Source organism: Capsicum annuum, chromosome 7 (genome assembly GCF_002878395.1).
Source record: "Capsicum annuum cultivar UCD-10X-F1 chromosome 7, UCD10Xv1.1, whole genome shotgun sequence".
Taxonomy (NCBI): domain Eukaryota; kingdom Viridiplantae; phylum Streptophyta; class Magnoliopsida; order Solanales; family Solanaceae; genus Capsicum; species Capsicum annuum.
The window spans coordinates 213,768,856-213,786,813 of NC_061117.1; the positions used below are offsets into that span (position 1 = coordinate 213,768,856).

The window sequence follows — 17,958 nt, forward strand, 5'->3', positions numbered from 1 at the left end:
GATAACACCATAGCTGACTTTTCCTCACCAGTTAGTGCAATACAATCTGAGGAGCTTTTACAGAAAGAAAATCTCTCTGATCTTATTTTACCAACAAAGAACACTAAATTTTTGAATGAACTGCAGGTACGTAGAACATACGGTTGTGGATTATTTCATATGGGACTCTTCCTTCCAATTAATGTTAGTATAATGCTATAACAGTTGGTCTTTCTATCTAACGATTTTCATTTTCCAGGTTTCCTGCACTGTGATATCATCTGAAATATTTCAGGATGTGATAGATAATATCATAGCTGGCATGTGTACACTAATCACTGCAGTGGCAATAAATTCAGATAATCTTTTACAAAAAGTCAATTTTCCTGATCCGTCCTTACAAACGGGCAATGTTGAAGTTTCAAATGAACTGCGGGTACGGATAACACACGAGATTTAAAATATATATGTCGTTAATTATGAATATCTTTGTTTAAAAGAAGATTATGCATGTTTTATAATATACCTGAAACGTTAAATACACCAAATTAATATTTTATGAAATATATCAGACCATTATTAAATATAAAGATACATAACAGTTCCACTAAACTTTATAGGTATTTTCTTATAATATGGCCACACAGATAAAACGTTAATGTCTTTACACTATAGATGTCATATAGGTTATCAGTCACATTTAATTAATATCTAATAATTTTTTTTCAGGAGTCTACCAATGATAGCTCAACTGATGCATCTCAGAAATTTATAGATAATATTATAGCTGTAATTTTCACACCAGTTGTTGCCATGAAAATGAAGTCTGTTAGTCCCACTGAAATCAACAATAATGAATGTCAAATTCATGATACTCGATTTCCATCAGTTCTTCCTGAAGCAGAATTGGGTAAACAAGATGCCATTAAAACACATGCGCTAAAAAACAGGAAGCGAACAACAATATTCAGGTCACCATTTACAATTGAATATGGTTCAAGTTGTAAAGGCTAAGAATCTGCAATAATTGATTTTCCTCGAAAACATCCATTTGATTGTTATCTTATTTCCCATGATATGCCGACGGGACTAATCGAAGAGTACTGTGCATGGATTGTCCAAGGATTATTAAAGTTTCATAAAAAGAAGTAAGATATTTTTATTTTTTTTTATTATTATTATTTTATAATTATAAAATCACAAAGAGTAATATAATTTCATTATACTCATATAGAAAATTGAAAGACAATCACTACAAAGCTAATAAATCAGGAATTGATTTTAGTTCGTTGGATTTTCTTGTTGCACAACCAGATTCAAAGAATTGGTTCTACACAATGTCTCAGACAAACACCTGCTAAAATGATGAGGTATTACAAAAAATATTACTTACATGTACAATAAACAACTTCTGATACATATATATATATATATATTATAATACATTCTGATACATAACTTATATAAAAATGATAACTGTTATTCTCAAATCTTATATTTCAAATTAATTTTCTAACTAGAGTTGAATTTATGGATGGATATCAATAAGTTATTTATTTTGTTATTTTAAGCGGCATGTAGATGTTATATTCTACTATCTTCGAAAGAAATCAAAGCAACAAAAGGAACAAAAATATCGTTACACCACTGTTAATTGCTTGTTCAAAATATACATCAATGCGACATACAAACTTTACTTTGAGGAGGCAGCGGGTTATTTTCTCTCAACTCAAGATAATTATAAGAAAATGTGTTTTATTGCAAGCAAAGAAGGATCACTGATAAACATCATTAAAGGGTTCTACATACCGGTTGCTTTGCCTTGACACTTAGTCGATGATGTATATGTTCCTGTAAATTGCGATGAAAATTTTCACTGGGTGCTAGCTGTGATATCTTTAAAGAAAAGATGTATCAGGGTGTATGACTCAATATTGTCATCGCAACATAGAGAGCCATCAAATGAGATCAAAAAGTTGTCTGGGATGCTACCAACATACCTTACTTACAGTGAATTTCTGGAAAACACTGAACGAACTGTATGGTCAAGTCTCGAAACTTACACAGATAAAATAAGTAAAGTGGCCGGTGATTTGAATGAAACCCCATTTGATGTTGAATACGTTGAATATATTGCTCAACAATTCAGTGGGAGTTTGTAAGTATATCCTCATAGTTGTATATATCTAGAAATATTTCATCTAATTTTTTATTGTTGAAAATTTTATAAATTTATATAATACAAGCTGACACATTATTATACATTTACTGTCCATGTGCATATGTTTTGATACAACAAAAATTCTCACATTATTAAGCATCTAACTAAATGACTCATCATGCTTAGGGACTGTGGAGTTTTTGTGGCAGCTTATGCAGAATTTCTTAGCGATCAAATGCAGATTTCTTCATCAAATCTTGATGCAGAATATCTTCGAAAGAGATATGCATCACTCTTATGAAACTATGGAGTTAAAAAGGCTAAGAAGATTTATTCTAGTGACCATGACGATCCACCAAGACTACGATCATTTTACATCCCTTTCACTGGTGAGGCTAATATTCTAGCCTTAGAGTAGATTATAGGTTGTTCCATAGCTATGTCCTTAACATTGTTTTTTTTGCTATCTTATTAGCCTCTACTAATGTAATTTCAGACACTAATTTTAATAGTGATGTTTTTGTTACAGAAAATTTTCATCAATTTTTTTGAATTAATTAAAGTTTAATTTATGATATGTTAAATTTTTATTGACACATAAAAACTGATGAATTATATATGTGAAAATTTTCAACAAATTTTGCAATTAGTTAGTTAATGTAAAGACATGTATCATAAGAATTTTGATAAACCTCATGCAATGTATCATATTATTTCAGAGTGTCTCAAATCAAATATGAAACATATTTAAAGCAAATTAATAGGTAAGACAAATATAATAAAAAAAAGTATATTCACATTCAGTAATGATACATCACATATTCATCTACCATATTATGATACATTGCAAGAAGTTATTGTAAACATTATTTATAATGGTCAACATTATAATATCTGAATTATTGATATATATCATAAAACATGATACATCCAATTACTTATTGCAATGTATCATAATACAAGCGACGTTGTACCATTAATTCTAAGATAACATCAATTATCTATGTAAGCTTTTCAGTTTTACAAGCAATTATATACAACTGTAATTTCATGAACCAAATTATACCCAAGAAAAACATAGTAAAATGAATAGCCTTTCATGATAGAGTTGCTTTCATGAACAGATTACATAAGAAACTTATTAAATTAATATGAAATTAGAATTAAATAGCAACTACAATCTAAAAAAGTAGTTGTACTGTAACAGATTACATAAGAAACATATTAAATAGCAAATGAAATTAGAATGAAAACACAAAAATACACCACAAAAATCAAACAATAATTCAAATTTAACGTTGTTCCAAGATTATTCAAACATAGCCAAATCAACACCAAACTAACAGTGACGAACTAAACATAGATCGTTCAATGTATCAGATAAATAAAACATCAATTCTCCTTTGAAAAGAAGTTGCAAGTACGTCTATTGTGACTTTCTCGATCATATTTTCCACAATAATTTGTATTGGAGGATAGTTTTTCACTTTTTCTTACACCTCTTTTTCAGCCTCCCAGGTGGTCTTTTGTATTTTGGTGGTATGATTTCTTCTTCTTCGACACATTTAGGCACATGTCAATCCTTCTTATCTGGCATAGGTACTACTGGAACTTCATATATCTTCACTAATGTCGCAGGCTTATAGTAATCAGAGCACCACGAACGAAACTTCGTAATATATTTATTTCTCAAAATTGCAATCACGTGCAAACATGAAATTTCATCAATTTGAAATCTACAGCAGTTGCATTTGTTAGCATCCAAGTCCACAACGTATATTCTCCCAGATTCAGAAACTAAATAATGATACTCTAATGCAGGCTTGACCTAAAAAAAACAAATCACACATAAACAAAATATAACGTACAAGAAATTTTTATTCAATAAATAAAACATAAAATGAGTAATTAATTATGCATACCGTCATTCTAGATGCTTTAACTCCATTAGCTGTGAGGATTTCGTCTAACTTTTTCCCTAAAGTTGTTTCTGTTTGTGAAGCAATTTCTCTGTTTTTACAGTTCCATGCTATAAATAATTTTCTGACTTCTTCCAAAAAATCTAAAATCAGTAATTTATGCGCCTCCACTAAACAACCATTTATACATTCTGCAATATTAGATGTCATCATCCGTCCTCTATTTATAGGAGCATAAACTCTTGACCACTTCTCATATCCTGCATCATATAGATAATCTTTCACCCGATGATTAATTTTATCAACCTTCGACATAAGGTACTCAAAATCTTCCTTTTTGTACGCTTTGGCCATCAAATAAAATAGGTCACTAAGTCTGTCCTTTCTTCTTTTGAAATTTGTACAAACATTCTTCCAAAGATGCCAAATGCATGCGAAGTGAGGAACATTTGGATAGACAGTGCTGACACTTTTAATTATTATTTCATTGCGATCTGATACAACACACATGTTCTCATGCTCCCAAAAGCATTTTTAAATTGCTCAAAAAGCCATGTCCATGCAAAATCATTTTCCGAGTCAACAATACCATAAGCAATTGGTATTATGCAAGCTAAAAATAAAATATTAAAAAGCATGATTTTTAACAAACTGTTATTAAAAAGTGTATACACCCTATGAAGATTACACTAAAGTTTCATATATACAGTTATGCATCCGAAAATATAATGATGTATCATAAACTGTAAAGTTATGTATCATAATATATTATATATGTTCCGCGACGTATCATAACAAGAATTGAAGATTAGTTAACATAATTAGTCATACTTGCACCATCAAGAGTGCAAGCAGAAAGAAAAGTCCCTTGGTACGGTCCACTCAAATGAGCACCGTCTACCACAACAATTGGTCTACAATGCTTGAAACCATGGATCATTGGCTGTAAAGCTATAAACAAATATTTAAATTTATTATCTACAGCCTTATGTATCCTGATATGTGATCCTGGATACACGGATTTTAGCATGTAGATGTAATTCGACAATTGTCTATATCCATCAGCAGCTCCACCCCTAAGCATTTCTATAACACGCTCCTTCGCACGCCAAACTTTCATATAATTGATGTCAACACCATACACAACTTTCATTTCTTCAATAATATTTGCCGGAGTGTGTATCCTTTTGTAGTTTATTAACTTTAGCTTTGTAAAATTACTAACAAAGTTAACTGAAGCCTGCAACTGTTTTAACACCCTATCACTCATTGAGCACGTATGTTCATCATTGAATTTCCGAATTTGAAAAAGATTAGAATCCAACAAGCAAGAACCTTTCATGTACCAACTGCAACTTTCATTACGACATTCCAACCAATAGCTGCATATAAAAATAAATAATCACAATTTTTTCAAGAAAAAAATATTTTGAAACCAAAAAAAATATATTTATCAGATACTGTAAACAGGTATGCTACTGTAAACAATTCTTATAATAACATTCAGACATTTGTTTGCTTTAAACCATTTCACATTCATATACGATATTGTTTATGAAAAACACAATCAACACATATTTTAAAATGTATCATAACACCAATAGATAAACACAAATCACACGCAAATAATCAACAACGACATAGTTTACAATATCTTTTCTTATCAGATCTTGAAGCTCGAAAATTAAAATATGATCTAATGCATACTTTTTTCATTACATCTATCAAAGTTTTCTAATCCTTATACAACTGCTTCACCTTAACTTCAGTGTTTTAGCAATCGGTGATGAATTTTCTTGTTTCAATTTTTGGTACATACAACGAATACAGATTATTCGACTCAACAACAGCAAGTGCAATTGTATCTGATTCCGTTCCTTCGACACACATTATCGCACCAGTTTCAGCATCAAATTCTCGCTCTTCAGTCGATTTATCACTGGTTGTAATGCATAACGGATACATTACAAAATCTGTGCATATTTTTTTCAATTCAATATAAACCTTAACACTATTGTCGTTTCTAATAATCATTGGAGCCGTATTTCCATCAACAACATAACGAATATCTATATTTTCCTTTGCTAGATCTATCTCAAGTTCCGTCGCAATAACAGAAATCAACCTGAAATACATAACACTTTTGCTAGCTACAATTCCATCGCTCTTGAATTTTTCATAAATAATTTCGTTTTGCCAGAAATCAGAATGTCTCAGCAAAACTGAAATATTCATGACAAAAAATTGTATGAAAGAATTGACAAAAAAATATTTTTGAGAACCAATGGGCTGAAACACAAAAGAAAATGCCATTCAAAATTCAAAAACAAAACGTTCTGTTACGTGATTTATGTATTACAAAACGACAATTCCTTTTTTTGGGGATTTGATTAATCAACTTTTTGCTTAATTACCCTTCATTAAATAATTAACTGCATTTAATAAGCTACTTATGCATCATACCACAATGTATCAGGTAATTAAGTAATGTATCATATATGGAATTTTCAGTAATTTATTAAAATGTTGGGAGAGAAGGTAATTATGTATGAAATACTTGTGTTTTAAGTAGTTCATCCTAAAAATAAACTGTTTATATAATTATGCATTGTTATTATTAAGATTAAAGCTTTAATTGAGGTGTTAGTGAAGAAAGAACGTTGTTATGTTATTGTTTGTATACTACATACACTTAGAGTAGAGAGATATTTAGTTAGATGCACCAATCATACCCTTTAGTTCTCTCAAAAATTAAAAGTTTTTAAATTACACAAAATGTTGGGTAAATCCGGAATAACAACAAAAATATTTGTGGTAAAATAATAGTGAAAATAATGACACCAGAAATTTTACGTAGATATCCTTCTAAATAAGAAAAAAAAACCACGGACCAAAAGGAGCAACTAATATTATTGTAGTAAGAAATTTTTACATCGTAGTCAAAAGTATAATACTCAAAATGACTACCACACACTCAAAAGAAATAACCCACTTTTGAATCTCACCTTACTAAAAATATTGCTCACTCTAATTTTCCTTCACATACTATTTTTTATCACAGTCTGTGAAATACCTCACTGCTCTCTATATATTTTTCTTTCTCTGCTTTGGTGTGTTTTTCAAGTGAATTACCGTGCTCTATTTATAGGAGAAACAATGTCCCTGCTTGGGTCATCAATGACACCATAACCAAGCATTTTTCAAAGTGCAGATTAATTTTCTACAACTACCAACCCTTGTATAGCAGCCAAGGAAGACTTCACTTGCAATGTTGACATTTCATTATGCCAAATAATCAAACTTTGCAGCCAATGAAGAAAACAAAGGCATGGGATAGACCTACAAATCTACCCCTCCAGTCCCATACTTCTGAGGGAGGTATTTACGTCTTCTCAGTGAGAGCTCATGCCGACAAGTTCGTTGCATAACTTGAACTTGTCTTTTGGCACCACTTTTCTCAGCATATCTGCAGGATTTTCATTTGTGTGAATCTTCTTGACATGGAATGATTTGTTCTCTATTTGTTCACGAATCCAATGGTACCTCACATCAATGTGTTTTGTTCTTGCATGGTACATGGAGTTCTTGCTCAAGTCTATTGCACTTTAACTGTCACAATAGACAACATACTCCATTTGATCTAATCCAAGTTCTTGAAGAAATCGCTTAAGCCACATCATTTCCTTGCCAGCTTCAGTAGCCGCAATATACTCAGCCTCAGTTGAAGATAGCGCAACACACTTCTGCAACTTCGACTGCCATGATATAGCTCCCCCGAAAAGGTAAACAAAAATCCAGTAGTAGATTTTCTGTTATTTGGGTCACCCGCCATATCAGTATCTGTATAGCCCTTCAAGATTTGATCAGATCCTCCGAAACACAAACAGTCACCCGAGGTTCCTCTTAGGTACCTCAATATCCATTTGACTGCTTCCCAGTGCTCCTTTCCTGGATTTTCAAGAAACTTGCTGACAACACCAACTGTGTGAGCAATATCAGGTCTGATACACATCATTGCGTATATTAAACTTTCGACAATGGAGGAGTATGGAATTTTACCAATTTGTAGGTCCATCCCATGCCTTTGCTTTCTTCATTGGCTACAAAGGTTGATTATTTGGCATAATGAAATGTCAACATTGCAAGTGAAGTCTTCCTTGGCTGCTATACAAAGGTTGGTAGTTGTAGAAAATTAATCTGCACTTTGAAAAATGCTTGGCTATAGTGTCATTGATGACCAAGCAGGGACATTGTTTCTCCTATAAATAGAGCACGGTAATTCACTTGGAAAACACACCAAAGCAGAGAAAGAAAAATATATAGAGAGCGGTGAGGTATTTCACTGACTGATAAAAAGTAGTCTGTGAAGGAAAATTAGAGTGAGCAATATTTTTAGTAAGGTGAGATTCAAAAGAGGGTTATTTCTTTTGAGTGTGTGGTAGTCATTTTGAGTATTATACTTTTGACTAAGGTGTAAAAATTTCTTACTATAATAATATTAGTTGCTCCTCTTGGTCAGTGGTTTTTTCCCTTAAAATTCTTGGTGTCATTATTTTTATATTTTTTCTTATTATTTTGCCACAAATACTTTTGTTGTTATTCCAGGTTTACCTAACAAACTGGTATCAGAGCCACGATTTGCAACATCTGTATTTCTTTTGGTAAATAATGGAAGTCCAAATAGAATGGTTACCTTAAATGGTGTTAGTTATGCCATTTGGAAGGAAAAAATGAAAGATCTGCTCTATGTCAAGAATTTTTATCAGCCGGTCTTTTGCACTATAAAACCTGAAAATAAAACCGATGAAGAGTGGAACCTGTTGCCCAGACAGGTTTGCGATTTTATTAGACAGTGGGTTGACGATAATGTGTTGAGCCATATTTTTAGGGAGACACATGTTTGGTCCCTATGGGAGCATCTTGAAAGTTTGTATGCTCGAAAGACCGAAAATAATAAGATGTTCTTGATAAAACAAATGTTGGGGTTAAAATACCATGATGGTTCTCCAATGACAGATCACCTGAATAATTTTTAAGGGATTATGAACCAGTTATTTGCTATGGGTATTAAATTTGATAAAGAAATTTAAGGCTTGCTTCTAATTGGTTCCCTACCAGACTCGTAGGAAACATTTAGAACTTCATTATCAAATTCTGCTCTCGATGGCATGATATCTATGGATTTTGCCAAGAGCAGCGTTCTTAATGAAGAAATGAGACGAAAATCTCTAGGTTCCTCTTCGTCTAATGTCTTGGCGACTGGCGAAAGGGGGAGAAACAAGTATCGTGGTGCTCAAAATGAAAAACACCATAGAAGTAAATCCAAAAGCAAATCAAAAAATTTTGAGTGCCACCATTGTGGGTTAAAAGGGCATACAAAGAAATTTTGCTGGAAGTTGAAGGAGATGGAGAAAAGAGACAAGGAGAAAAAGAAAGAAGATGACAATGAAAATTGTGTTGCCACCGTTACCACCGTAGATCTTGTTACTGTCCTTGATGCAAACCTAATAAATGTGGCTTGTGATGAGTCAAGTTGAGATTTGGATTCTGGTGCCGCATCTCATGTGACATCAAGGAAGAAATTTTTTCTCATCTTATACTCCAGGTGACTTTGGAACCTTGAGTATGGGCAATGAGACCGTTTCTAAGGTGGTTGGTATTGGTACAATTTGTTTGAAAACTAGTATTGGATCTACACTAGTTTTAAACAATGTGAAACATGCACCCAATGTTCGCCTACACTTAATTTCTGTTGGCGTGCTAGATGATGAGGGCTATGTTAGTACCAATGGTGGTGGAAAATGAAAACTCATTAAGGGTTCTTTGGTTGTGGCTCGTGGAGATAAAACGTTGTGGTCTATACTGGACTATGGCCTCTACTTGTGCTGACATGGTGAATACAGTTGAAAGCGCTAACTCTTCAACATTATGACATAAAAGACTTAGCCACATTAGCGAGAAAGGACTTAATGTTCTGGCCAAGAAGAAATTGCTGTCAGATTTTGAAAGTGCTAAATTAGAAAAATGTGAGCACTGCTTGGCTGGAAAACAAAATAGAGTTTTTTTTAAGTCTCGTCCTCCTTCAAGAAAGATGGAGTGGCTTGAGCAGGTGCATTCAGATTTATGTGGTCTTATGTAGACAAGGACTTTGGGTGGTGCACTTTATTTTGTCACTTTTATAGCTGACTGCTCAAGAAAACTCTGGGTCTATGTCTTGAAGACAAAAGACCAAGTGTTGGGTGTCTTTAAGCAGTTTCAAGCTTCTGTTGAAAGAGAAACAGGGAAGAAGCTGAAGTGTATTCGTACTAATAACGGTGGTGAATATTGTGAACCGTTTGATGAATACTGCAGGCCTCAAGGTATCAGACACCGGAAGACTCCTCCTAAAACTCCCCAACTTAATGGTTTGGCGAAAAGAATGAACAAGACCTTGATGGAAAGAGTCAGATGTTTGCTTTCTGACGCAAAGTTGCCGAACTCCTTTTGGGGTGAGGCTTTATTGGCTGCTGCATATTTTATTAATCTATCTCCTATTGTTTCTTTGCAAAGTGAGGTGCCAAATAAAATTTGGTAGGGGAAGGATGTTTCCTATGACCATTTGAGAGTATTTGGTTGCAAAGCTTTTGTACATGTGCCTAAAGAAGAGAGGTCAAAGTTAGATACCAAGACACGACAATGCATCTTCATTGGTTATGGCCTTGATAAGTTTGGTTACAAGCTGTATGATCCAGTTGAGAAGAAGCTTGTAAGAAGTCGTGATGTTCTCTTTATGAAGAATCAAACCATTGAAGATATTGACAAAGCGGAGAAATCAAAATATTTAAATTCTGATGGTGTGGTTAGTCTTGATCAATTGCCTCATATAAGTATGCATAATACTGGTGGGCTAGATAACCATGGTGACGTCCAGAATTAGGTTCGAAATCAACATATTGATGTTGACAATGACAACGATGTTGTTGATGAGACTCCAGTTCAAGACGTCCAGAATTAGGTTCGAAATCAACATATTGATGTTGACAATGACAACGATGTTGTTGATGAGACTCCAGTTCAAGAAGCTGTAGATGAGCCAAATGCTCCACTAAGAAGGTCTACAAGACAACGTATTCCTTCTTCTTGTTATTCTCCTAATGAGTATGTGTTACTCACAGACGGGAGAGAACCTGAATGTTATGAAGATGCCATTGAAGATAAACATAGAGATCAATGGATTGAAGCCATGCAAGATGAGATAAAATCTCTGCATGAGAACCACACCTATGATTGGTGAAATTGCCTAAGGGCATGAGAGCTTTGAAGAATAAGTGGGTGTTCAAAGTAAAACTTAAAGAATACAGCTTGAAGTTCAGATACAAAGCCAAATTAATTGTTAAAGGATTTGGTCAAAGGAAGGGTATCGACTTTGACGAAATATTTTCTCCTATGGTCAAAATGACCTTTATCCATACAATTCTTGGTTTGACTGCTAGTCTTGATTTGGAGATTGAGCAGATAGATATGAAGACAGTTTTTCTTCACGATGACCTAGAAGAGGAGATTTATATAGAACCAGAGGGCTTTAAGATGAAAGGTAAAGAAAACTATGTGTGCAAACTTAAGAAGAGTCTTTATGGCTTGAAGCAAGCTCCTAGACAGTGGTATAAAAAGTTTGAATCTGTCATGGGGGAGCAGAGCTACAAAAAGACTTTTTCAGATCATTGTGTATTAGCACAAAGGTTTTCTGATGACGATTTTATCATCCTCTTGCTATATGTGGATGATATGTTGATTGTGGGCAAGAATGCTTCCAGAATTGACGAGTTGAAAAAACAATTATGCAAGTCTTTTGCCATGAAAGACTTGGGTCATGCTAAGCGGATTTTGGGCATGAGGATTACTCATCTCAGAGATAAAAGGAAGATTTACTTGTCACAGGAGAAGTACATTGAACGTGTACTGGAGCGCTTCAACATGAAGAATGCTAAGGCTGTTAACACACCCCTTGCTAGTCATATGAAATTGAGCAGAAAATGTGTCCTACAACGAAAGAGGAAAAAGAGAGCATCGCTAAAATTCCACACTTTTCCTTTGTCGGAAGTTTAATGTATGCAATGGTGTGTACCAGACCTGATACTGCTCATGCAGTTGGTGTTGTCAGCAGGTTTCTTGAAAATCCAGGAAAGGAGCACTGGGAAGCAGTCAAATGGATATTGAGGTACCTAAGAGGAACCTCGGGTGACTGTTTGTGTTTTAGAGGATCTGATCAAATCTTGAAGGGCTATACAGATGTTGATATGGAGGGTGACCCGAATAACAAAAAATCTACTACTGGATTTTTGTTTACCTTTTCGGGGGAGCTATATCATGGCAGTCGAAGTTGCAGAAGTGCGTTGCGCTATCTTCAACTGAGGCTGAGTATATTGCGGCTACTGAAGCTGGCAAGGAAATAATATGGTTTAAGCAATTTCTTCAAGAACTTGGATTAGATCAAATGGAGTATGTTGTCTATTGTGACAGTTAAAGTGCAATAGACTTGAGCAAGAACTCCATGTACCATGCAAGAACAAAACACATTGATGTGAGATACCATTGAATTCGTGAACAAATAAAGAACGAATCATTCCACGTCTAGAAGATTCACATAAATGAAAATCCTGCGGATATGCTGACAAAGGTGGTGCCAAAAGACAAGTTCGAGTTATGCAAAAAACTTGTCGGCATGAGCTCTCACTGAGAAGACGGAGATACCTCTCTCAGAAGCATGGGACTAGAGGTGGAGATTTGTAGGTCCATCCCATGCCTTTATTTTCTTCATTGGCTGCAAAGGTTGATTATTTGGCATAATGAAATGTCAACATTGCAAGTGAAGTCTTCCTTGGCTGCTATACAAGGGTTGGTAGTTGTAGAAAATTAACTTGCACTTTGAAAAATGCTTGGCTATGGTGTAATTGATGACCCAAGCAGGGGCATTGTTTCTCCTATAAATAGAGCACGGTAATTCACTTGGAAAACACACCAAAGCAGGGAAAAAAAAAATATAGAGAGAGCAGTGAGGTATTTCACAGACTGTGATAAAAATAGTCTGTGAAGGAAAATTAGAGTGAGCAATATTTTTAATAAGGTGAGATTCAAAAGAGGGTTATTTCTTTTGAGTGTGTGGTAGTCATTTTGAGTATTATACTTCTGACTACGGTGTAAAAATTCCTCACTACAATAATATTAGTTGCTCCTCTTGATCCGTGGTTTTTTCCCTTATTTAGAAGGGTTTCCATGTAAAATTTTTGGTGTCATTATTTTTGTATTTTTTCCTATTATTTTGCCACAAATACTTTTGTTGTTATTCCGGTTTACCCAACACAAATAGCATACTACAGTTCAGTAAATTATTTGTGCTTACATTTCGAAGTTATTTAATTATTTTAGATGCGCCATGATGACTCAATGTAATATCTCATACTCCATTTTATGTAAAATACCAAGTTTCTAAAGCATTTCAACATTCAGCTTGTATGAAGTGTAAATCATAGTGCAATAACACTTTAGATTGCACATAATTTGATGCAATAAAATAGAAAAGAGGGTAGGCTAGATCACCTGAAAGAAACTGGTTTGCAATGTATGGAAATTTTAGGTGAACGGATCAAAATTAAGCACATGAAAGATAACTTAATATATGAAATCTAAACAACCACCTTAAACCTAATAAAGGATCATGTATTAACAAACTGATCACCTTCATACAACCTTTAGTGTGTGGTGTCCCTCGGAGTTCAAGCCAACTAGTTCAAGTCACCCCTCATCATTCTTTACGACAAACTTAAATTCTTTGATAGCTTTATCTACTTTTGATGTACCCTAGAAGTTTTTTTACGACTTTTTTACGGCCTCATCGAGTCTGCCAGACTACATATATCTCCCATAGAAAAATTAGCAGCAGTAAATAGCAACAGGAGTTGATACAATCATGCCATGAATAAAAGTTTTTACCTTGAATAGCCAGTGAGGGCTCTCAATGAAAAATTGCATACCAAGAGCAAGAATAAATCCTAGAACACTAGCGATATAGCATCACCCTCCACCTGTCAATGTTTGATTAAAGCATCCAACATGTAAGTATAATATTTATTAACAAGTAGAAACCAAAAAAAGGAGAAAGAAAAAAGAAAGCAGCCTATGTTTGAATTTATGAGTTTATGTATACCATTAGTATAAAAAATTACACTATCATATCATTAAAAACAAGAATATCTACGTGTAAACCTCCAAAAATGTCAGATTTATAATCTTAAAAAATAAGACAGATTATGTACTATGTACAAAATGACACTGAAGTTTGAGTCTAGATATGAAATTGCCTTTGTTAGAAAACGGTTTAATCGTGTCCAATATGCTATTGGGCATCGAATGAGAAAAAATAATTTACACCCACCATCAACATATATATTACAATGAACTAAATATATAGATAATTTTTATTTTATAAGTGATAAATTGAAAGAAAAAAAGACTAAATTAGATAACCAAATCGAAAAGAGATCACAATAACTCCGCATGATATGAATCACAACATAGCGATGAGGGATATAACATTATCAGAATGATGGAGTAACTCAAGTTAGGGAGAAAATAAAACTTAGTCCAGGATAAAGAAATTCAACAGAGCAAATGCTGCAATAAAAATGATCCCCTGCTCATGCTTTCTGACCTTTCAATAATCCGGGCATTAGTGCTTACTCGTTATTGAATTCAAGTGGAGAAAGTCGATTTTGAGTATTGGAAAAAGGGACACCGTCAAATTTTTACTAAACCACATCCTCCTAGGCAGCTTGCCACCTTGGAAATTTGTGACAAGATCAGTGAAGCAGAAATGATTCAGCTCCCAATAAGTGATGTGACTGAGAAAGTTCCGGCTTTTGAACTTCATTCTTGCATGAATTGGAAAAAGCAGCTGTGTTTTCTGAGCATGCACCTCATTTATTTTCTATCTACAACCTGCATCCAAATGTTAATGAAGAGCTTGACTCCAAATAAGACACTAGAGAATATTACGTCCACAAAAACTGGCTCTAGCACCAACACCGTCATGCCATCTATTAATGATGTGAATTACCTTTTCAAGAATATTGAAGTGGGTGATGATGTATCTGCGGATATCAAGCACTATTGCTTTGGAAGCAGAAATGTCATCATTCACACATTTATTCTGAAGATATTGCTAAAGATATCTTTGCAGTTGACTGCATCTTAGCAGAACGTCACTTGAGAAGACTGCTTTTCGATCCAACTTCTTTGGTTGTGTACTTGGAGAGCGGTCTCTTACCTGCTTTAGTACAACATCTTCCCTTGACACTCAAAGTTGTTGAATCCTGCATACAAAAGGATAGAGGAGGTATAGTTACGTATCCACTTTTCCATCTTTAAAAGCTTGCGTTGATGTTACATCCTAAACTCCTTATTTAGTGTTGATATTTGCAAGGACAGGGTACCATCCAAAACTAACTGTTTTTTTTTCTTTAAATAGGAGGCCGACTGCCAAATGTCCTTTGGACCTTCCTTATTTTCTAGCAACAATCAAGTCATCCTATTCGTATCTTGCCCCCTTTCAGCTTATAGTAAAAGATTAATCACGAGTTTATTATGCTGCAGTTTTTGCCTAACGGGGAGCCTTGACAACAATGGAAACATTCGCTGACGAAATGTGCACACTTAAATGTTTAAAATAAGTCTTGAATCCTTTATCATATTCCAAAGCTTAATGGGGTTGCATAGTACAGACAGAGTTGTTTAGGTGTCTGAATCTAGAAGCTGTAACGAAACTGGTCATACCTACTAGCCAGAAGATACTGAAGGTTAAACACTGTGAAGCATGAATTTCTTTTTTAGGTAACAGGCACATTAATATAAATTGAAACAGCACTAAGACAATTGTTGACAAAAGGTCAATTTTCTAATAACAGCTCATGGGGGTCACATTGAATGCTTCTACTGATTTGATACATATGTTTGTAGAGTATGGAGGCTCTTGTCAGGGTGTTTAATTAGGAGGGTTTCATTTAGAAAGATAGACCACTACACGCCTGTAGAGTATGGGGAGCACAACTTTGAACCAGTTTTATTTGTATTTATCTATTTACATGCCCTATTAATTCCAGAATAATTACCGTTAAGTGGAAAGTTGGAAAAAAGCATGATTAGTGCTCTTTTGATCATTTTAAACTGACAAATATTTTAGTAAAATGCCAACTATTTTGAAGTGGAGGGAATTTATACTTCCGTTGTCTCTAATTATATGTCGTGTTTTTCTTTTACACGTCTGTCAAGAAAAATATTATTAATTAGAAAGGATTTTCTATCACAATGAGCATGAATTTCTATGCTTGTTGCATTATATCTTGCCTACTTCTGTCAAAAAATCACTAGAAGGAGAAGAGGGGTTAATTGGTAAACTTTATCAATAAGAAGTATGTGTGCCAATCCTTCTTGCATCAGAACCACGCTGAGAATAATGCGCCTATAAAGCAGTTTCACAATCATGCCAATTAATTATTGATCTATCCATGTACTAAAAGAAGCATCTAAATGTATAGAACTTGATAAGTTATGGACGAAAAGTAAGGCTATGAACTAAGATTAACACAAAAAAAATCCAGTTTTTTCTGAGCAAAAAGCATACAACTTTGCTTTAATCAGAAAAAAAAGGTCACCGCTGATACCTTAAATCAGTGAACACAAAAAATACAAAAAAAACTCATAAAAGATATACATAAAGCAACATAGCAAGAAATCAGCCCCAAATCGCAGTTGATCGAAACAAATCAAGGATGAGGAAAGAAAGATCTTACCTTGGATCTGAACAATCAAGTGAGACAAAACGTTCGAGAATACATGTAGGATAGGAGTTCACGGAGAAACTAAAGATTCTAAATTTGAAATTGATTAATTCTTTCATCATCGGTGGATACAATACCTCATATTGAATACAAAATAGCAAAGAAGCTATTTTCAAACAACAAAAGATGAGAAAATATGCTTGAAACAGCAAAGAAGCTCTGAGTAGAGAAATCCGCATAATCGCACAGAGAAAACAAACAGTTTCACACTATGAGAGGAGCAAACAATGTACAGATAATAGTACTATATGTTCTCTTTTCTTATTCGATTTTTCGTAGTCCTTTTTAAAATTTTGGGCCATATTTCGGGTTTGACCAGGACTCTACAATTCTATCTTGACAAAATAAACTTCTCGACCTCCTTATTTTATAAATTGAACACTTCTGCTTTAACTGTTGACCTTATCTATCTGGCAAAGTTATGGTGACTAGGACAAAGCGAGTGTAGTCACTCGCCTGAAATTGCGAGTGAGAATCAATTTTTAGCCAATTTTACATTAAAATAATTAAAAAAATAAAAAAATATTAAAATTTAAAAAAAAAATTAAAAAGTATTCTCTCTATCTTTTTAAAATTATTTTTAAAAATTTAAAAATAATTTAAAAGTATTTTTAAAATTTTAAAAATAATTTAAAACTATTTTTAATTTTTTTTTAAAATAGGGTCTTTTTTTTTCCTCCATCTTTTTTAATTTAAAAATATTTTTTAAAATTTAAAAATAATTTTAAAATATTTTTAAAATTTTAAAAAATTTTTTTAAAAAATAAAAATATTTTTCCCTCCCCATCCCAGCCCGTCCCCCCCCCCACACCCCACCCAGCCCCATCCTACCCCACCCTCAGCCCCCAGCCCACCCGAATACCCGTCCAGCCCTTCCCCACCCCCACCCTAGCCTGTCCCCACCCCCCACACCTACCCAACCCCCAGCCTCTCTACCCTACCCCAGCCCCCATTCCCAGCCCCCACACCTCACCAGCCCAGTCCAGCCCCTCTCCACCCCACCCCCAACCCCCATACCCCTCCCAGC

The 17,958-nt window shown here is 34.1% G+C and overlaps 1 protein-coding gene and 1 long non-coding RNA gene across 4 annotated transcripts; both read right to left on the bottom strand.

Moving 5' to 3' along the window:
- Positions 1-3,716: 3,716 nt before the first annotated feature.
- LOC124885893 lies at positions 3,717-4,413 on the bottom strand. Its single transcript, XM_047394149.1, has 2 exons — positions 4,063-4,413; positions 3,717-3,968 (listed from the first exon to the last, which is right to left on the bottom strand). Exons 1-2 carry the CDS (start codon positions 4,411-4,413, stop codon positions 3,717-3,719), a joined length of 603 nt encoding a protein of 200 aa, XP_047250105.1.
- A 380-nt stretch (positions 4,414-4,793) lies between these two features.
- LOC124900110 lies at positions 4,794-17,234 on the bottom strand. Of its 3 annotated transcripts, none has more exons than XR_007057845.1 (4): positions 15,152-17,234; positions 14,747-15,033; positions 14,029-14,120; positions 4,794-5,441 (listed from the first exon to the last, which is right to left on the bottom strand). It is a non-coding gene; the product is annotated as an uncharacterized LOC124900110 (long non-coding RNA). The 3 variants fall into 3 exon arrangements; XR_007057844.1 differs by having other exon boundaries at positions 14,776-15,033; positions 15,152-17,231; XR_007057846.1 differs by having other exon boundaries at positions 14,029-15,033.
- Positions 17,235-17,958: the final 724 nt, after the last annotated feature.